Source organism: Giraffa tippelskirchi, chromosome 5, assembly GCF_054371585.1.
Source record: "Giraffa tippelskirchi isolate mGirTip1 chromosome 5, T2T-mGirTip1v1.2.pri, whole genome shotgun sequence".
Lineage (NCBI taxonomy): Eukaryota > Metazoa > Chordata > Mammalia > Artiodactyla > Giraffidae > Giraffa > Giraffa tippelskirchi.
Genome location: NC_137279.1, coordinates 175,488,582 through 175,509,341, shown reverse-complemented (window position 1 = coordinate 175,509,341; position 20,760 = coordinate 175,488,582). Strand labels below are relative to the sequence as shown.

Sequence of the window (20,760 nt, the reverse complement as noted above, 5' to 3'; positions counted from 1 at the left end):
GAGTCTTAACCACTGGACCCCCAGGGAAATCCCTAGTTGACTATTTGGAAAAAAAATAAAGTTATTCTTCTTTCTCAGGGATTTTACATAAAAATATGTTGTACATGGGTTAAAAATAGTTGTTATTGTATCTCTCAAGACTGAAAATGTGGTTACCCTTAACCTTAGATAATGAAAACTGAAGAAAAGCTATATGTCCTGGAGGACTGGTTTAATTTAGAGGGCTGGTTAAATTAACAATGGTATAGTCCTACAGTGATTTTTTTTTTTTTAAAAAGCCATGGTCTTTGGTGAGAAAAGCACAGTGCAGACCAAGCAGAGCATGATTCCTTTTGCGGAAAGAAAAAATAATATTGGGAGGAAAAGTTTTCTTTGCTCTTTGCTTGGTAACATTTGAGGAGGTAAAATGTGTTTGCATGAAGTACACATTTTGAATATGGAGTTGGTGGGATCTGCTAATGGCTGTGAATCTGGAGGACACCAAGTATGGGATGATAATCACTTAGAAGTCACTTCCCTGGTGGCTCAGATGGTGAAGAGGACGCCTGCAATGCAGGAGACCTGGGTTCAATCTCGGGGTGGGGAAGATCCTCCCAGAGAAGAAAATGGCAACCCACTCCAGTATTCTTGCTTGGAGAATTCCATGGACAAAGGAGCCTGGTGGGCTACAGTCCACGGGGTCACAAAGAGTCGGACACGACTGAGTGACTCACTAAAATCCACAGGCCTAGGTGATCTCCCCTAGGGAGGATGTAGACCTAGGGACAAGCGGACACATTTGGTAGCTAGTCTTGTTCTCTCATAATGCTGTTTCTGTAGAGCACTTTCACGGAGATTATGTATTATCTACCTTTTTTAAAGTTCTCGGTTCCACCAAAAAATTAAGCTCCTTAATGGAAAGAATCGTGTTATCTTTAGAATGGAAAAGTGGCATCGAGTGAGTGTTGAACAGGCAGTCTGAAGTAAGTCATACTAGAGTGCCTCAGCTAATTTTCCTCAGGTAACAACCTCTGGGAAACGAACCAGGTAGTCTGATAGGACCTCCCTGGTTGCTCAGACGGTAAAGAATCCACCTACAATATGGAGGGCCTGGGTTCAATCCCTGAGTTGGGAAAATCCCCTGGAGGAGTCCACCCAGTATTCTTTACTGGAGAATCCCCAGGGAGGAAGGTGCCTGGCGGGTTTCCTTACGGTCTATGGGGTTGCAGAGTCGAACACGGCCGAGCATAACCTGGTGAGAAAAAGAATTACTGCGTTCACCCCCTTTCTGTACGCTTGCGTGTTTAGTCGCCTCAGTCGTGTCTGACACTATGGACTGCTTATCTGCCAGGTCCCTCTATCTAAAGGATTTTCCACGCAAGGATATCGGACTTCGCTGCCATTCCCTCCAAAGGATCTTCCAGATTCAGGGATTGAACCTGTGTCTTTTACCGTCTACCTCTGTTCTTTATCTCTAGCGCCACCTGGGAAGTCCTTGGTGTTTTATCATATGAAAAATCTTTGCCTGTTTCTAAACCACTTACTGCTAAAACTGCACACATAAAACACCCAGAATAAAACCCCAAAATTAACAACACAAACGGAGTTACAATACGAACCAAATCTTTAATTATATCTAGCTAAAACCAACTTTTCTCCGCAAAACACTCGCACAAACATCAAATTCTAATTTTTAACCTGAAAAAAAATATAGCCTCGTTAAAAACGAAGCCTCAAAAAATTGGGTAAAGACTCAGAATTGTTCCTCTCCACGGAAATCTTTAGTAAAAGGCGAAAGATTTATACGATCTGAAGAGAAACCAGAGCATGCCTTTGTAGCGTCGCTTGGAACTCCCAGAGCAACGTAACACCCTGAACACTTATGGTTGCTCCGCTCCCACGCGGTTTGGGCACCTTGAGTGGAATTTGCACAGATCATAGGTTTCTAACAGGTACTGTCCCCTCCAACAGTGGACAAAGCCCCGTGGAACTGGAATTCAAGCGCGTGAAATCGTCTTTTCGTGGTGCATTATGGGTATGCAAATCGCAGGCGGCTCCGCCGCTGGGTGACTGCAGTCACTGGCCGGGCCGGGCGGCGCTGTGGGCACCTCAGGGCTGCGGCTCGCTCTCTTCTCTGCGGGTCCGCCGGGAAACCGACGCTCCCTTACCGAGGCTGAGGTTAAAGCCCAGTCATTTCATACCCGCAGACCCCTGCCATCACCACCCCTTTGGGAGGAAACGGCATCCAACTTATCTGGAAGGATAGTTCCAGTGAATGGGAAGTGGAAACGCGTTCTCGAATAGCCTCTGTGAAGTCGTGGGAGGTGAACATTGAAAGTAATTCAGCCTGTCCGGAGTAGGGTGTGGTGTGTCTGAATGAGGGCGTGAATCTGGCCATTAGCTGTCTTGAGAGAGCTGGGAAGACAGCAGAGGCTAGATCCAGTTAGGCCTGGAAAGGACTTGGCTTTGCTCTTGTTATATCAGCAATAGGGAGCCATGAAATGGTGTTGAAGTCAGAGGGCTGAGTAGTGTGCAGTGCCACACAGGGTGGTTTGCTCTGAAAACACTGGGGCTTGTCCCCAAGATTGGCTGTGGTCAGTGCCCTGGAACTGACTATTCCTGGGGCGGTCCAGCTCCAGTTGGCTGGAATCCTTCAGCTAGTGCCATATCATGACACCGTTCAGTGTTTTAGGGTTATTCACTAAGCATTCGATCAGAGCACAAACTTTCAACATAGCTAAGGTATCACAAACTACAGAGAGCACCTATGAGAAGCCAGGCCATTTCTTACATGAATATTTCATTTGCAATCCTAAAAGGAAAAACCAGCAGCCTACAAAATGCTCTATAATCTTCCATTTCACAGATGAAGACACTGAGGCTCAGAGGATGTCTGACTTTTCCAGCTCACTCAGCTGGTAAGTGGACCTGGGGGTGGGGGCTGACTACATCTTTTGCACTGTTCCAGCCCGGTGAGCTCTCTTGCTCTACCCTAAAGTCGCTCTCTAGTGACCCAAACACCACTGGACCCAAATCCAGGGTCTATCTCTTGGGCATACTGGATGCACCCCCTACCCTTGGTTCTAAGCCAACCACCTTCTCTTTTTTGATTCAGTGTTGATTCAGCTGCAGTAGGTATCCCCCCCTCCACTCTCAACATTAGGTCAGAACATGATTTTCTGGCCTTTGGCTTGGTGGGGTGGGGTGTGGTGTGAGAAGGCAGTGCTCTGGGGATGGGATTGTTCCTGGTGAGTGTGTGGCTGGAACCCAGGGTGTGAATGTGTGTCAGCTGAGACTGAGCCCTGGGATAATTGGAGAAGGGCACTAAAAGACCTCTCCCTCCCATCCATTAGATGAGACTACACCCAGGGGTGTGGCCAGAATCATCCAGACCTCTGTACAATGGGATTGTTCAACCTTTACAGAACAAACAGCTTAAAGATAGCACCTCACTGGTTGCTAGTCAAAGCTATGGTTTTTCCAGTAGTCATGTACAGATGGGAGAGCTGGACCATAAAGAAGGCCAAAGAATTGATGCTTTTGTCTGTAGTGTTGGAGAAGACTCTTAAGAGTCCCTTGGACTGCAAGGAGATCAAACCAATCAATCCTAAAGGAAATCAATCCTGAATATTCATTGGAAGGACTGATGTTGAAGCTGAAGTTCCAATACTTTGGCCATCTGATGCGAAGAACTGACTCATTGGAAAAGACACTGATGCTGGGAAAGATCGAGGGCAGGAGGAGAAGTGGGTGACCCAGAATGAGATGGTTGGAAGTATCACCAACTCAATGGACATGAGTTTGAGCAAACTCAGGGAGATAGTGGACAGGGAAGTCTGACCTGCTGCAGTCCATGGGGTTGCAAAGAGTCAGACATGACTGAGCAACTAAACAACAGCAACACTGGTTGCTAGTGCAACCTGTTTCTACAGTGGCCCTACTGATCCTCTGCTGTCTGGACAAAGATGCCTCTGGGGCACCACAGACTACTGACTTGCAGAGGCCTCTGTCTTGGAGGTTGGTCTGGGCACAAAACTCCTAAAACACCTCCCCATCTCTGTTTCAATTGGCCATTTTTCTTTTTTTGGTCATGTCAAGAGGCTTGTGGATCTTAATTCCCCAACCAGGGATCAAACCCGGGCCCCTGGCAATGAGAGCACTGAGTCTTAACCACAGGACCACCAGGGAATTCCCTTGGCCACTTTCTTGATCTGCTTCCACTTCACCTCTCACCTGTTTCCTGTGTCCCTCTGCCCATCCCCCCAGGCTGCTGAAACAGGAGGTGACCAATGAATCTGGAGAGGAATGCAAGGATGGATTATGATGGCTCTGAAAGCCACACAGTAAGTAGGGTTTTGACACCAAAAACATTTGTATTATTTTGTGTACTAAGCACTTCAGCCAGACCCTGTTACCAAGTATGTGACCAACACATTGCTGCACATCATCTTCACTTGCCAGGTGAATAAACACACGGAGGACTAGAGGGCTAGGACCTCAGGCCCTGACACCTCTATGTGCAAACTCACAACTATCCAAACATAAAGCACCAATGGCAATTGAGATGAGTTCACATAAAATATATTTCACTCTTTTAAAAATAAAACTTTTAGCATGGCTAACATCCAAACTACAAAAATAAACATCTCCATATAAATAATTTATGCGGTGAGAGATGGACAGGGATACAGAGCGCCTCCTCAGGAGTCACCAAGCAGTGGGGACCAGGCCCAGCAAAGGGTGCTAACAGGATCCCTCAGGCTTGGTCTGCTGGGGGCGGCAGTGTGGGGTGGGAGGGGGGTCTGGGCTGCACTGCAGCCCGAAGTGCTGGCTTTTACCCCACCCAGACACAGGCCCAGGCCCAGAGGAGCCGGGCATGCAAGGCTGTTCACAGCCTAGACAGTGGTGGCTTTGTGTGGATTTCGGGAAGGTCTCCGATGGCCCAGTCAGGGGAGGGGATGAGGTGGCAGCAGCAGCTGGGCTCCCCAGGAGTGTGCCCTGTCTTCAGCAATGCCCCCACTGCTTCCCAATGACTTCACGTGGCCTGAATCGGGTCTCCATGCTTCGGCTGCTCTTTCACCCGATGGCTGGACACAGTCCCCTAGAGCTGAGGTTGCTGGGGCCATTGGCAGCTGGTGTGGCAGCAGGCGACCATGTAGGCTCCTCAGAGGCTGGGTGGATGTAGGCACCAGGCAGTGGGGGTGGGTGGAGGGCCACAGTCATGGAGGTAGTCACTCTGGCAAAGCTCTGGGGCAGGGTGGAGGATACCCCCCACCTGAGCCCTCCTCCCTGTGGAGCTGGGGGGCTCAGGACCTCTGCGCTCTCCTTGTACATCTGTACCACCTGGGGGGAAACAGCAGCCCCAGTGAGCCTGGGGGCTACTGGGGACTCAGCCCCCTTCAGCAACTTCCTAGTTGGGAAGCTGGGGTCTTTGGTGGCTTCCAGCAGGAGACAAGAGCTAACAAGGGACAGGATGTTGAGACCAGGGACCAATCCTGCACCTAAAGGCTAAGGTGGGTCCCAGGAAGAAGTCAGGAGGGCTGAAGGGCAGGGACATGATATCTGGGCAAAAGGGGAGGCTGCTAACTTCAGCTGGTGGTACTTCATGGGGAGGGGGGCTTGTGAGTTGAGCCCTGTCTGATGGCCACTGAGGGTGTTTTGTCTTAGTTCTGTCCCACCTCACCCCCTGGGCTGGGAGCAGGATGGTGTGGTCACCTCTGGTGGGGGGCCCAGGATGGACAGCAGTACCGGCAGCAGCACGAGCCCATGGAGGAGGCCCAGGAGTGTAAGTATCGTCAGCACCACGAAGAAGTACCTGGGGGTGTTAAGAGGGGTCAGCCCGGTCAGGTCCTGTATCCAGTGTAGGCCAGCCTTGCCTCCTTGCCTTGAGCCCTCCCCTACCTTACGATGAAGTCAAAGTTGGAGCCAGCAAGCATGAGCAGACCTAGCAACGTGGAGATGGCCCCATCGGTCACTGGGGCAAATGTGTGCTCCAGGGCTCGGGCAGCCCGCAGGTTCCGGCTACCCTGAGTGGTCAGGAAGCCCTGGGGGAACAGAGTGGTCCTAGAGCTGCTCCTCGACCAACCATGGCCAGCTCATCTGTGTCCCCAGGCTCACCCATGCCTGGCCCACAGAAGGCCAGGTGAACCGAGTTCCTGGGAACTGTGCAGGACCCAAGCACAAGTCCATGTGGGTAACCCTGTATAGATGAGTGAAATGTGCTGTGTGTGTTTAGCTGCTCAGTTGTGTCCGACTCTTTGGGACCCCAGGGACTGTAGTCCGCCAGGCTCCTTTGTACATGGGGATTCTCCGGGCAAGAATATTGGAGTGAGTTGCCATGCCCTCCTCCAGGGGATCTTCCCAACCCAGGGATCAAACCCAGGTCTCCTGCATTGCAGGAGGATTCTTTACCAGCTGAGCTAGATGAATGAGACAGAGATGTCTAGAATAGGCTGGGCTTTCCTTGTGGCTCAGCTGGTTAAGAATCCGCCTGCAATGTGGGAGACCTGAGTTTGATCCCTGGGTTGGGAAGATCCCCTGGAGAAGGGAAAGGCTACCCACTCCAGCATTCTGGCCTGGAGAATTCTATGGACTGTATAGTCCACGGGGTGGCAAAGAGTTGGACACGACTGAGTGACTTTCACTTTCTTTCAGAATAGGTTGGCCATCTATAGCCTGTCCCATGTTTTTGTAAATAAAGTTTTGTTGAAACACGGCCACACCCATTCATGCACCTATCATCTATGGCTGCTTTTGTGCTACACTGGTAGAAAGACCATATGGACTGATAAGCCTAAAATATTACTATCTGATTCTTTTCAGAAAAAGTTTGCTGATGCCTGATCTAGAAGGATGGATACTTCTTAGGGTGGCATTTCAGAGGCTTTCTGATTCCTTCTTGGTATTTTTCTGCATGCTGACGTTTTTGACCCCCAGTGAGTATATGTTGTTCTTATAACCAGAAAAATAATAAGGATTTTATGGGGGAAGGAAGAAGGAAGCTGTTTGTGGGGTCTGGCCAGGTTTGTGTTGGAGCTCCCTACAGGTCCACTGCTCCCGCCCCACCCCCATCCCTCCTCTGCTGGAGAACACGAAGCTGTGGGAGAGGCCAGCCCACCTCTGTTCTGGATCTCTGTCCTAGAAGGATCTTGCCTTTATGCTCACTGTCATCTAGCTACCACCCCATCGCTCTGATTCACAGTAAATCCATCCAAAACAACTGTCGGTTCCCATTTTCTCAACTTCCATTCTGTCCTCATCCCATTCTGGTCAGGCTTTTGTCTCTCCTCTCTACTGAAATGGCTGCTTATTTATTTGTTTATTTACTTGTTTATCTCAACATTCTTGAAGGTAAAGTGTGTCTGTATTGCTCTCATCTCCCCAGTACTGAGCACACAGTATTTGTTGAAAACTGAATCAGTTGGCCCGCCCCTCTCCTAGTGCCTGTGCTCACCAGAGCCACGTGGACAGTGAACTCGACACCGATGCCTATGGAAGCCACAAGAATCACCACCGGGATGGCACTCAGCTTGATGCCCAGGAAACCCATGATGCCAAAGAGCTCCACGGTCATCATCGCCAGGACCAGTACCTGGGGAGGGCAGGGCTCACCCAGGGCTCCTGGGTAGGGCAGATCGGGGAACTATGAGTCCCTCTAACCCCATTCCTGCAAGACTCACTATGAGCGCAGCCGTCCAGGGGTTGAGCAGCAGCAGGGTACAGACGAGGAAAGTACACAGCAATAGGATGCAGACTGCCAGCAGGAAGCAGCGCCGCAGGCCCAGGTACTGCTCCCAGAAGAGGAAGGGGGAGCCGCTGGGGTAGGCACGCACCCCAGCCTGGCTGGCCTCGGCACACGCCGCCCGGGCCCCCTCGATGGCCTCCACGAAGTCTGCAGTCTTCTGGAGGCCGCGCAGGAGGAAGGGGAACTGGGCGAACTCCAAGGGCTGAGCCGCCGGGACTGTGGAGGGAGGGGGCGGAGGGAGAGGGAGGGGCAGCTGGTGAGCACAGGTAGCAGTGGGCAGGGCTTCAGGGGAGGGCCTGTGTGGGCCCAGGCCCAGGCAGTTTGGGCTCCCCCAGGACTCACTGCGAAGGTTCTCCCCCGTGGTGTCATACTTGTCATGCAGCCACTCAGGAGGTGGGGGATAGAAGTTGGCCTGTGAGGCTGCCAGACCCAGGGGGTCACTGCTCACCCACACGGTCAGCCCCATGTAGAAAAGCTCGGGTGGGATCAGCCCTTCCTTGTCCACCAGCTTCCTGGTGGTCAGCTGCAGAGGCAGAGGGGGTTAAGTATGGGCCCACGGGCCCTGGAGCCCCTCTGTGCTCCCCAGCCCTCCGGTTCTCTTCCAACCTGGCTGAAATCCAGAGGCTCCTGGGCATTCCCGGTCTGGATGAGCAGCTTGTATGCTAGGGCCCCATCCTCAGAGCCATTGCGGTATGAGTGGCGGGTGATGCGTCCAGAAGCCCAGTCCTGGTCAAACGCAGCCTGGATTCCTGGGAGAGGGCGAGGTAGGAGTCCAATTGGCCTGTGGGCTCTGGGGGCTCCTGCTGGCCGCATCCTCCCTGCCCGTCTCCTCGCCTCTCACCCTGTAGCCAGTTGCGGTAATAGTGCAGCCAGGTGCGGGGTGCCTGGGTGGCCGGTGGGGGCAGCACGGCCTTGAGGGAACTGAAGCGCTGGTGCAGATCAAAGAGGGCGCGTTGGGAGTGGGCGTAGTCAAAGCCACCCTGTGTCACCAGAGCCACCTCATACAGAGAGAAGTACCTGAGCTGGGCGCTCAGGAAGGCATGTTCCTTGGTGCCACGCGGCACCACATCAGTCAGGGCCAGACCGTCCTGCACCAAGGTCGCTCCATAGAGGCTCAGGCCCAGGAGAGCCCCAAAAAGTACCAGTACTACAGCCTGTGGGAAAAGGTGACTAAGCTGGAGGCCCAGAGACATCTAAGAAGTCTGTGCCGCATCCCACCTTGACCTGCCCGGGCCTGGAGGCTTACCTTGGTGTGGGACTGGAGCAACAAAGGTGCAAACCGAGAGCGGGCGAAATGGGCAAGATTCCAGCGGGCACAGGGCAGGGACTTGCAGGCTGCCTTCTGCCCTGTCCCCTCCTCCTGTCCTAGAAGGTCCCGTGTGGACCCTCCTGGGCTGAAGAGCTCAGAGCCCAAAGGGTCAGAAGGTGGCGGCACCAGGTGGGCTTGGGGAGGCAAGATGGTGACCACATGTTGGCTGCTGGCTTCACAGTGGGCAAAGGCTTGAACCGTGGCAGTCAGGTGGGCAATGGCCACTGGTACCGTCCCGTTTCCCAGCTCCTGGGGCAGAATCTGAATCACCCGAGCAGAGCAGGGGCTGGAAGAGGCAGAGAGGGGGCGAGGGTCTGGAAGTGGTGCCAAGGGGACAGGACGGGATGGGGCTCAGGGGGGACGGCTTGGTGGGACAGGGGTACCTAGAGAAGCAGCAGAGCACATCCAGGCGCTGGCGGTGGCGCCGGTGCAGGTCCAGGCTGAGGACCGCTGGGAAGACAAGCATCACGGCCGCGAAGTTGCAGCCCACCACTATGGCTGCCTGCGGGGTGGCCAGGAGGGGCACAAAACCTGGATGAAGCCCGCCGGGCTCCATGCCCACCCCGAGCCTGGGCCCCACGGGTGAGGCCTCACCTGCAAGGAGAAGGCCCGCAGTGCAGGGATGGGAACGAGGGCGGCCATGAAGAAGGCAGCCATGTTGTTGATGGATGTGAGTGTGACACTGGTGCCTGTGCGCTGCAGACACTCCCCTGTGCGCTCCTGCCAGGACAAGGCCGAGTGAAGGACGGCAGGGGAGGAACAGGAACCACACAGCTAACGTTTATTGCCCTGTTCTAAGCACTCGAATTACTGATCCTCACCACAACCCTTACCACACAAACACTATGATTACCCGTTTACAGATGAGGAAGTGAGGCACAGAGAGGCTTATTACCAGCCCAAAGTCACTCAAACCAAGCAGCTCTGAGCCCCTCAGCAGCATGGCCTAGGATGAACCCAGGCAAGAGGACGAGGCCTCACCTGGAGAGGGGTGCCAGGTGGAGCCTCTGTGAAGGCGTGTGCCAGCAGGAATATGTCGTCCACACCGATGCCCAGCGCCAAGAAAGGCAGCACCTGGAGGGGCATGGGGGCAGGCAGTTGGAGGATCTGAGCAGCCTAGGCTGTGGGCCCCAAGTCTGCCCGCAGACCTGGCCTACCTGGGTAGTGGCGGCGTTGAAGGCAATGCCCAACAGGGCACAGAGCCCCAGGCCCGAGGCCACCGCCAGGGCCACTAACAGCACCCCAGCAAGGCCTACTGCACCCTGGGACTGCGCACAGTCCCACCGCAGCATCGTCACGCAGGCATAGGCTAGCTGTGGGGAGAGAGGACAGTCTGGGACGGGGGCGCCCAGGTGGGGCTGGTGGGGGGGGCAAGGCACCAAGAGGACCCACCATAAGCAGGTAGCCCCCCACCACGCGGGCAGCGCTGACTTCAGAGAAGGCATGCAGGATGTCGTCCAGGGTGGTGGAGGAGAAGGCGTGGATCTGCTGGGATGCATTCTCGGGCAGGGCCTCCTGGGCCAACTGGAGAGACAGGATGGTGTGAGGCGCAGGAGGAAGCAGCAGCCTTGGGCGCTGTGCTCGTTGGCTCCATGCTGACCTGCACAAAGCGCCGCTGCCAGGCCTGCAGGACCGTGCCGGCCTGCTCCTCACTCCAGCCAATGTCGTGTGTCTGGTAGTCACCTCGGAAGTGCTCGTAGAGCTGGCGGGGGCTCATCAGCAGGAAGGTGCTCTGCAGGGCCTCTGCCCTGGCGGTGGTGTAGGAGAAGCAGGAGTCGGCTGGTCTGAACGACCAGAGGGGCGTGTGCAAGGGGCGTTTGCCAGAGCTGCCTGGCATCAGGGCGTGGCTCCCCATGCCTGGGGTGTCCCCTTGCCAACTCCCGGTGGGGGGTCCTACCTCAGCAGCTGTCCTTTGGGGTCTCTGGCCATGCCTCCCAGCAGCAGCTCCTCCTGCCAGTGCATGAACTTGTGGGAGAAGCCGTGGCAGCCCCCACTCAACTCCTGAGCCACGTTGGGAGCCTGGAGGGGGTGGAGAGAAGCTTGTTACTCCAGGTCCTACTCTGAGCGGGCGCCTCCAGGAACCATGCTTGCCATGGAGCTCCGTGGGCCTGGGGTGTAGATACTGTTGTGCTAAGCCTCTTGCCTGCTCTGTAAGCGAACAGCTAGAGTCTGGCAGGGAGGAGGCCACAAGAGGGAGCAGAGGCCTAGAAACAGGCTGCAGGGAGGAGCTGGTTGAACTTTGGTGGTTTTGGGAAAAGGTCCACATTCACAGGGCCACACAGACACTCAGGAAACCAGGTATGACACCCATGCTTATCTAATTTGTCTTGTCTCTCTGTACATGTGTGTTTTGATGAAGTCCAGCCTTTCTGGGCTTAGAAAAAGCCAAAGGGATTCATATGCTATTTGAGGAGTCCTTAAGAGACTTGAATGGGAATGGAAAACTTTAGGTGTCGAGTGCAGTGTGGACAGGGTAACAGTATCCAGGAAGTAGGGGGCAGAGCATAGAGCAGTCTGCTCTCTCCAGGAACAGGGGAACACGAGGGGAAAGGGAAGGAAATAACCTTTCCCTGGCAGACCTGGCTGGAACCCACCTGCCTGCTGTGATGGTTAGGGGCACTAGGTGGGCAGTGGAGGTCATCAGGGTGCAGACAGGGCCGCCCCACGTAGGCCTGGCCCACCTGTGCCTTGTCTAGCAGCTCCCGGAAGCCCTCAAGGGAGGCAAAGGGGCCCAGCTCCTCCAGCAGCTGCTCTGGGTCCAGGTTGGTCCACTGGATGTCAGGGTGGCCCCTGTGGGGAGAGCTTGTGGTTGGTGAGGATCAGGGATCAATGCCCATCTTCCAGACTGCTGCCATGGGACCCATGGGGTAGCCCACCCCACTCCTAGCTGCTCATCTGTCCCTCTATGTGGAGGCTCAGTCCAGCAGATTGCTGCAGTGAACTCTGAATGGATACAGGAGCTGAGATGGAACTCAAGACAGATGGTTCTTAACACAAGGAAAAGACCACAAAAGCCCCATTTCATTCCTTCCCAAACCGTCTACCCTTGGTTCTGATACATAACCATACAGGCGCCTGCCTGAACAGGTTTTCTTTCCGGCCTGGGCAACAGCTGAGTTGACACCTAGCTAACTCTCCCTGGCAAAGTCTCTTTCTGGGGATCTTTTCTTAAAAAAAAAAACAAAAAAAACACTTTTGATTTTATATTGGAATACAGCCAATAACAATGTTGTGATAGTTTCAGGTGGACAGCAAAGAGACTCAGCCATACATATACATGTATCCATTCTCCTGGGGATCTGTTTTCTCCTTTGTTCAGATCTTACAGATCTTCGTGTTTTATCTAAATAAGACAGGTCTGCCTTTCCTTCGGAAGTGAGGAGAAGGGGCATGGGGAGAGAGCCCTGAGGCTGCCTGTGCCCTGACCCTGGCCTGGGTGGTAATCAGGCCCTGGTGAGCTTTTGCTCACCATCCCTCCTTTATGCTGGGGAAGTCCTGGCAGGGGATGAAGCAGGGCCCGGGAGCAGCAGCAGTGGCACTCACGGCAAGTAGGCAGAGCCCCCTTGGAGTTTGGCTCCCTCCCAGAAGCAGTCGAGGGGGGTGAGGATCACGCATGGAAACAGCTTCTCAATCATCTGCCAGGGACATCCCAGGCTGAACATCAGTCCTGTCCCCGCAATGCCCCCTACTTGCACCCCCCCCAACACCTCCCCTACTGCAGAGAAGGCTCCACCTCTACCTTGTCTCAGAGAACAGTGCAGGAGACTCACCCGCTCAATCATTCCATTTTCAATTAGGGGAACTCCTGACTTGTAGCAGATTTTGTTCAGATCCCAGGACCTGCAATAGCCAGGGGCATGGGACGTCAGTAGAAGAGGGCGACTCTGGCTCCAGCCCTGCTGTGGCACCTCTCGCTCCCAAGCTGCTCGGGGGCTCAGCCAGACTCACTTTCCATAGAGTGATACTTGCACTTTACTGGCGGTGAGGGCTGCCTGGAGGTGGAGGTCAAGTGCCTCGGGCGTGAGGACGTTCTCCCCCTCCTGGCGCGGGGTCTGTATCAACATCTGGGAGGTATACGCAGCCTCCTCCCCCAGCTTCTCCTTGGTGTATTCCAGTTCCTGGCTCACCCGGCTGCCTGCTGCCAGAGCAGAGAGAGAAAGTTGGGGGGCAAGAGCCTCGGGAGATCCAAGCTCCAAGGAGTGTGGGACCCCAACTCCAGAGGCCTCCCAGGACAAGTGGGAAAAACTTCTCCTTGATGGCCACGCTGAGCCCCCAGGCTCCTGGCCCTCGTTTCAGAATCTGGAGTGGAGAGGCCCAGCTGTGTGGCTCTTTGGAACTCTTGTGAGACCTAAGGTTTCAGCATGAACCTGGCTGGCTGTGTTTGGAGCAAATAACTTAAAAATGAGAGATCAACAGGACCAGGGCCAGGGTGGGGTTATGGGGGTGTCCTGGTAAGGGAGCCCTCACACAGCTCCTCTCTGTTCTGGCGGGGAGGACAATGAGGGACAAAGGGGCCAACAGGGAGGCTGCTGTTGGAGGGTCTCCTAAAGGAACAGGTCTAATGCTGGGGCTGGTTCCTAGTTCAGGTTGTCCCAGAGAGTGGTTTATATCCATACACCTTTCTGCAAACTGCTCTGTAAAGAGGGTGGGTGGCTGGGTAAATGTCTGGCAATAATGACTCTGTAGTGGCACAGGTGAGGGGGAGGGTCAAATGGCCTTTCAGTGTGATGCTGCCAGCATACTGCTTCCTCTCAGGAAATAGCTCAAGGACCCTGGCAGAGGTGACATCAAAGTGGGCTGAGGAAAGAAGATCCCGTTCACCAGTTTCTCAGTCCAGACGTTGAGGAATCCCAGCACCAGGCCTGCCTTCATCATCTTGATCAAGTCCTGCATTGCCCTGGCTGCGGAGGCCAGCTCTGTACCAGAGGCCTGGGGAGGCGGGGAGGTTTGAGGGATGCTATGACCTGACTGTGGTTTGGGGGAGGCAAGGGCTAAGGCCAAACCACCCTGGAGGCTTTGCGGACTTGGCCTGGTCTTAGGCCCAGTCCTGCTTTCCCCTATCTGGGGCCTCTTCCTGGAGGTCACTGCCACCCCTGGGCCCACTGGACTGCTTCTCCAAGACTCCAGTCCTATTTGGGATCATCATACTACCCCATCTCTTTCAAACCCACATAATCTCCTCGCTCATGAGAGCCCCAAACCCTTGGTCACGCTCATCAGATTCACCCCTATGCTCATCCCCCCTCCCAGGCACATTCCTGACCCTCCCCTCACGAACAGTCTCACACAGCCATCCTGCCTTCTCTGCTGTCAATTCCACATACTTCTTTTCTTCCTTTCCTGATTCCCCACTTCTGCAGACCTGTACTGCTGTGTTTATTTCACCAGGCTTAGGCCAGAGCTGCCACAAGGAGGGACAGGAGCGGAGGGGAGAGAGAAGCTCCCCATAGTAAGGGAGTCTGCTGAGGGGACCGAGGTATGGAAGAAAGAAGCAACCCAGACAGAGCTAATGAGAAAGCAAGAAAAAGGGACAGGCACAATTTAAAACACAGTATCAAAGGACTTCTCTGGTGGTCCAGTGGTTGAGAATCTGCCTTCCAATTCAAGGGGCATGGGTTCAGTCCCTGATCGAGGAATTAAGAAAATCCCACATGCCTTGGGGCAACAAAGCAAGCCCACTCGCCTCAATGGAAGATCCTACATATTGCAATGAAGATTCTGAGTGCTGCAACTAAGACCTGACACAGCCAAATAAATAAATAAATGTTAGAAAGAATAAAATACAGCATCAAAGAGAATAAGGAGTCCTCAGAGAAAATGAGGAAGAGAAAGCTATGTTTTGGCTGACAGTGATGGTGAGTTATGAGGACAGATGAACTGGGTGTACTGTGCAGGCCAGAAGAGACAGCAGGTGTCTGGGGGAGCACAAAGGCTTCCGAACAGACCTGGCTTTGGGTCTTGGCTCTGATGCTTGGGGTAAATTATTTAGTCTCTCTGACCTGCAATTTCTTCATCTGAGAAATGGGGACAATGCCCACCTTGGTGGATTGAGAATCAATGTGACGGGATTTCCCTGGTGGTCCAGTGGTTAAGAGTCTGCCTGCCAATGCAGGGCACATCGGTTTGATCCCTAGTCAGGGAAAATTCCACATGCTTCGGAGCGACTAAGTCCATGTGTCACAACTACTGAGCCCACACCCTAGAGCCCATGCTCTGCACACGAGAAGCCACCGCAATGAGAAGCCTGTGCACCGAAACTAGGGAGTAGCCCGTGCTCTCCGCAACTACAGAAAGCCTGTGTGCAGCAACAAAGACAGAGCGCAGCCAAAAATAAATAAATACACAGAATCAATATGAGCAAAGTACTTAGGAAGTTGTCCACTACCCAAGAGGTATAGATATGGAATTATTATTTAATAGTTGCTGGGAGAGAAATGATGTGACAGAAACATGAGAAAGAACTGAAGAAAAAAAGAGACTGTAAGTAAGTGGGGAGAAAGTAGGCAGAACAGGGGAAGGAGACTCAAAATCATCACATCTGTTAAAAACGTTACAAGAGGGATAATATAACTAGTTAGAGCATGGATAGAGTCCACTTTATAGGTAATCCAATAAATGCAACTTACCCTCTTTCAAACATCTTGAGATAGCATCACTGACTCAGTGGACATGAGTTTGAGCAAACTTCAGGAGATAGTGAAAGAACTTCAGGAGATGCTGCAGTCCATGCGGGTCACAAAGAGTCAGACTGAGCACACATGATACTGCAATATGTTTTAGGACCCTCAGAAATGTTCACAATCTTTGGTTTAGAAATTTCACATGTAAGGACCTGTAAGCTTTTGTAGGGACTCAGGCTGTCTCTGTATGAAATCAGAGTCATGGGAGGTTTTGAGCAGAGAAGTTGAGATGACCTGGCTTTTTCATCACCTAATATACTCTGGAGCTGAGCTGGGAATGATGAACAGGAGTTGGCCAGGGTAAGAAGCCAGGGAAAGGGGTTCTGGACCAAGTGCGTGCAGGTAACTGTCAGGGGCTCAGCATCTGGGCTGCTAAGGGTGAGGGAGAGACAAAGCTGGGTAAGCAACCTCGAGTGTACTAGGGAGCTTGAACTTGATTCTGGAGACTCCCTGGAAGCCAGTAGAGAGTGGCGGAAGGGCTCTGTGTGCATGTGTGTGCTAAGCCACTTCAGTTGTGTCTGACTCTGTGACCCCATGGACTGTAGCCCACCAGGCTACTGTGTCCATGGGATTCTCCAGACAAGAATACTGGAGTGGGTTGCCATTCTCTCCTCGAGGGGATCCTTCTGACCCAGGGATTGAATCCAGGGTTCTGGCGTTGCATGCAGATTCTATAAGGGGTCTAAGTCACTATAGCACTAAGGACTAAGTACTAGGGGAAGCACTAAGCAGAGACTGACTGACTTGGTCAGATTTAGATGCACCACAGGAGGGCAGTGTGGAGGCAGATTTAAAGGTGAGGGGAAAGGGCAATCCCTTAACAGACCTAGATTTCCTGGGCCGTCCTCAGAAAGGCCTAGTGATTCAGGGCAGTTGGGCCCCTCCCCAGCCTTAGAAGCTGAAATTTGATGAGACTAAGAAGTCAATCACTTATAATTCCACTGTCTTTGCCAAGTGAAGGATTCAGACATAGGATGCTACACAGTTCTTGCCAAAATAACTAAATGGGAAGTCTGTGGGGGTGGGTGGTGGGAAGGAGTGGGTAGTAAAATTTTCCTCACTTTCAAAAAAGGTGTGCAAGACAGGCATGACTTCCCTTTTCTACCATGGTAGCAGCCACCTTGGGAGAAAGTGTGATAAACCTGAGGGCAAAAGCCCAACATACAGAAGAAGGCAGAGGAGAAAGATAGGAAGAACCTTTTGCTGATGTCCTTAGGTTGCTGAATTATCCATTGTGGAACTTCTCTACTCTCTACTGCTAGACTTCTTGTTGGCAGGGGAGGAGGGAAATAATAAATCAATCCTCTTCCTTTCTCCCTCTTTCCCTTTCTCTCTCCTTAATGTGGCTAAACATATTTTAAATGATACAATAAGGACTGTACTGCCAGGCCTTAGCTAGAGCAACTGCCACAAGGGTGGAAAGAAGGGATCCCTCATGAGAGAGGCTGAGAAGGAAGAATTTTAATTGTTTAGTAACCAATTAACTGAGCAAGAAGAACTGAGACTGACTCTCAAGGTTTCAGCCTTGGGAATCTGAGTGAATAGTGGTTCCACCAACTGATACATGGCTGTCACCTGCCTTCTAGACAGAAGGGCTGTATATTCCTTATCTTCAGGGACAGCTCCAATTTCAAACCATTTCTATCACTGTTCCTGAAAGTACTAGTTGGACTCTACATTGTGATTTTTCTTTGCTTTCTTTCTTGTTATTATTTTTTTGGCTACACCACCTGGTTTGCAAGATCTTAGTTCCCTGACCAAGGGCTGAACAGGGCCCTCGGTGGTGAAAGCACAGAGTCCTCACCACTGGACCACCAGGGAATTTCCTGGGATTTTTATTTTAGAGAATTTATCTCTGAGTCCTTCACCTTTAACACTGATGAGGAAGGAGAAGTCACATGCCAAATCTCACCATGGCAAAGCTGGAGAACCCAGAACTCTCAGAGCTAATGCCATGCTTCTCTCTTTGCTTTCTGTATTAGCAAAACAGGAAAGGAATGGAGAATACCCTTCAGTCCTCATTGCCGAGGGTATTGCTGGAAGAAGCCTCGATTACGGATGTACAGAGAAAAGTTCAGGTCAGGATCACGGCTTTCAACTCACCTCCAGCCCCAACAGAGAGCAGAGTGATGTTCCAAAACAAAGGAAAAAGACCTAGGAATTGATTCCTGCCCTCTTATATGACCCTCCCACAAAGAGCACCAAAAATCCAGTGAGATCGAGCCTGGCCTGTGCTGGAATGCAGGAGAGAGGATGAGCAAACATAGAGGTTCAAGCAGTGTTTAGACTGGGAAGATCTGGGGAATGGAGAAGGAAGAAGGGGTGGGAGACAGCCTCTATTGTGGCAGGAGAGCCAAGAGTCATTTGGGACCACCCAGGCAGCAGTGGTGTGGGTGGGGGTAAGTGTCTGTTCCTGTATGCACATGTTTGTCCTGGGGCTGGGGGCAGGCAGGCAGGCACAGAGAAACATCTGCTCTGGACCCCAGGGCTGGCCTGGAGTGTGTATATATGTGAGTCTGCAGAGGGTGGGGGGTAGGATAGGATGAGGTGTGGGATCCTAACAGGCAGGCAGGCTCCAAGAAACATCTGCTCTGGATCCTCAGGCGTGCCAGCATTTAAAATAACTTGGGGGTGTGAGAGTCTAACCTGGCCCTGCCTTTGGGTGTGGGCCAGGGCTGGGGGAGGTTCGAAGGAGCCCACAAATGCAAATTTCCCAGGAAAGAACAGAGAGGAGTTTGACTCTGTTAAAGGGTTGTCATGCCAGGGCCCAGGAAAGGAGAGTTACGTCAAAACTATTAATAAGAAATCATTTTAATCTAATGCTTCCCTTAGGAAGTGAAGATCTGGTTCTATTTGACTCCGCTGTTGCCTCAAAGTGCAGATTCTGTGACACTTTTCCACTAAACGCTTGCAGGGGGCCTCGGTGTATGGGACCTCTCCCTAGAGGCCTGCCAGATGATTTATCAGTTCCCCCAGCCTTCTAGTTCTAACACTTCTATTTCTCCTAGTCAGACGTGATCTCTCCCTGCCTTCTCTTGTATGACACACTTGTTTTCTGCTTTGTATTATATTGTATATTACATCGCAGCATGTATTTTACTTTCCTTGCTACTGAAAGACGAGTCTTCAGTTGCCTTAGAAACACTGCAGTGCAGTCAAATACATATAAAAGATTGCCAATAAATGCTAAATAAACACACATACACTCACAGCCTCCATATGCCTGTTCACCCGGCTCCACCATCTGCAGATGTCCGTTTATGGGTGTTGGAGGAGCAGTGCTCCCAGATGCCCAGGCTCTGGCAGGCAGGTGCCCCCTCCACCCAGAGCAAAGCCCACTAGAACTCAATAGCCAGCTTCTTACCCTATTCCTGTCTTGGGTTTACCACATCCAAGCAACTACAACCAGTGCCCACAACTCACCTTCCACCCAGAGCTGTTCTAGGTCTGTCTCAATGATGGCCACACGGAGACCCAGTGCTAGGGCCCCAAAGGCCAACAGTCCCAGGAATAGCACTTTGCCACAGTGTTTCTGGATCCCGCAGCCCAAAGAGAAGAGCAGGCCCTGGAAGTAAGCACGGAGCCAGAGCGGAGCCTTCAGGCTCCCAGCTAGGATCTGGGATAGAAAGAGAAGGGTCAGCCAGGCATTATTGCAACCACCCATGAAACCTTTCCCTTTTCTCCTTATTCCACCCTCTGCCAAGCTCTAGCTTCTTGGTTTCTGGATGCAAGACAGGGAGGACCTACACAGACACGGGGCCCAAACTTGGAAAAAATTTAACTCCATTCCCTGCCTCCCACCCAATACACACTTGAAGAAGGCATAGATTCGTTTTCTGAGATAGGATACACACACACGCACACACACACGGGGTCTCAGGTGGACAGAAGTCGACACAAACACCCTCTGTCTCACCAGGCAGATGCTGAGGACACACACACAGAGTTTTCCCAGGGTTTAGAGACGTTACTCTTTGCAGACCCGGTTCCTTCTTCCGCCTTCCCCTCCACTCACCTGGGGTGTTGCAGGTCGAGCTGGGGGTGTGTAGCCCGGGGGCAGCTCCCCGAGAGGTGGCGGCCGAGCCATGATGACGGGTATGGGGGGGCATGGACGCCCCCAACCTGCGTTATCTGGGAGCCCCCATAGATTGGCCTGGTCCGGTGTACCGCTGAGCTACGCGTCGGAATTCAGCGCGGCAGCTAAGACGCGGGTACGGTGTGCAGTGGTGTCCGCGAGCGTGAGGAGTAGGGCAGTGCGGCGGAGTGGGTCCCGCGTGCAGGAACTGGCCCGGCGCGGCTGGAGTTGGCGACCGCAGTGCCGAGGACGCGTCTGCAGTCCCAGAAAAAAGGAGCGGGCTGGGGCTACGCCCTCCCATTGGCTGAGTCTACCGCAAATTACCCGGAGCCTAGCGGCCGGATCTGCTGCTAGGCAACGGCGCCCCACGGGGGCGGGGCAGGAGACCACCCAGGCAGGCCACCCTTTGCCTTGCTTCCCCGCCCGCGCGTCCGCCAGGCCCTCGGGGAGGAGGAGGGAGGGAGATCCTGGAGAGGCTAGGCGTTGGCCAAATCTAAGCCAGGAGAGATCAGGGCTAAGAGGTGTCGACCCAGCCAAGACCCAAAGACTTCTTTCTACAGTTCTCTGCGGGCATTCTCTCCCCATTCAGTTCCTTCTCTCCACTGAGGCCAGTCATCTAAAATGCAAATCTGATTATAGCTCCAAAACACAAAGCCCACGTGGAGTACAGGGCCCTGCAAGATCTAAAATCTTCTCTCCCATAGCTCCTTCACACCCACCCCGTGTTCCTTCCAGCTCTGCAGTTACACGGAATTTCCTAAACCCACCGTGTTATGCCATGTATTTCTGCCTTCGTACATGTTTGAGCCCATTTGTTTTGGCTGCTGCTGCTAAGTCGCTTCAGTCGTGTCCGACTCTGTGCGGCCCCATAGACGACAGCCCACCAGGCTCCCCTGTCCCTGGGATTCTCCAGGCAAGAACACTGGAGTGGGTTGCCATTTCCTTCTCCAGTGCATGAAAGTGAAAAGTGAAA

The 20,760-nt window shown here is 52.9% G+C and overlaps 1 protein-coding gene, 1 long non-coding RNA gene and 1 other non-coding gene across 7 annotated transcripts; 1 reads left to right on the top strand and 2 right to left on the bottom strand.

Moving 5' to 3' along the window:
* Positions 1–1,691: 1,691 nt before the first annotated feature.
* On the bottom strand, positions 1,692–1,808 carry LOC145508006 (U5 spliceosomal RNA). Its single transcript, XR_014055276.1, has one exon. It is a non-coding gene; the product is annotated as a U5 spliceosomal RNA (small nuclear RNA).
* A 219-nt stretch (positions 1,809–2,027) lies between these two features.
* LOC145505802 (uncharacterized) lies at positions 2,028–12,222 on the top strand. The gene is made up of 5 exons (XR_014053297.1): positions 2,028–2,316; positions 2,846–2,897; positions 4,246–4,322; positions 6,802–6,914; positions 7,364–12,222. It is a non-coding gene; the product is annotated as an uncharacterized LOC145505802 (long non-coding RNA).
* On the bottom strand, positions 4,545–20,391 carry PTCH2 (patched 2). Of its 5 annotated transcripts, none has more exons than XM_081488703.1 (22): positions 19,728–20,391; positions 19,136–19,328; positions 12,981–13,170; positions 12,803–12,872; positions 12,576–12,667; positions 11,627–11,822; positions 10,930–11,051; positions 10,633–10,816; positions 10,425–10,556; positions 10,190–10,345; positions 10,014–10,106; positions 9,627–9,752; positions 9,416–9,534; positions 8,970–9,318; positions 8,565–8,877; positions 8,330–8,472; positions 8,066–8,246; positions 7,659–7,939; positions 7,433–7,570; positions 5,881–6,023; positions 5,695–5,794; positions 4,545–5,322 (listed from the first exon to the last, which is right to left on the bottom strand). In XM_081488703.1, the coding sequence occupies exons 1-22, from the start codon at positions 19,797–19,799 to the stop codon at positions 5,056–5,058; spliced, it is 3,660 nt and encodes a 1,219-aa protein (XP_081344829.1). In that variant the 5' UTR covers positions 19,800–20,391; the 3' UTR covers positions 4,545–5,055. The 5 variants fall into 5 exon arrangements, with proteins under 5 accessions (XP_081344829.1, XP_081344830.1, XP_081344832.1 ...); XM_081488704.1 differs by having other exon boundaries at positions 10,633–10,780; XM_081488706.1 differs by having other exon boundaries at positions 11,714–11,822.
* Positions 20,392–20,760: the final 369 nt, after the last annotated feature.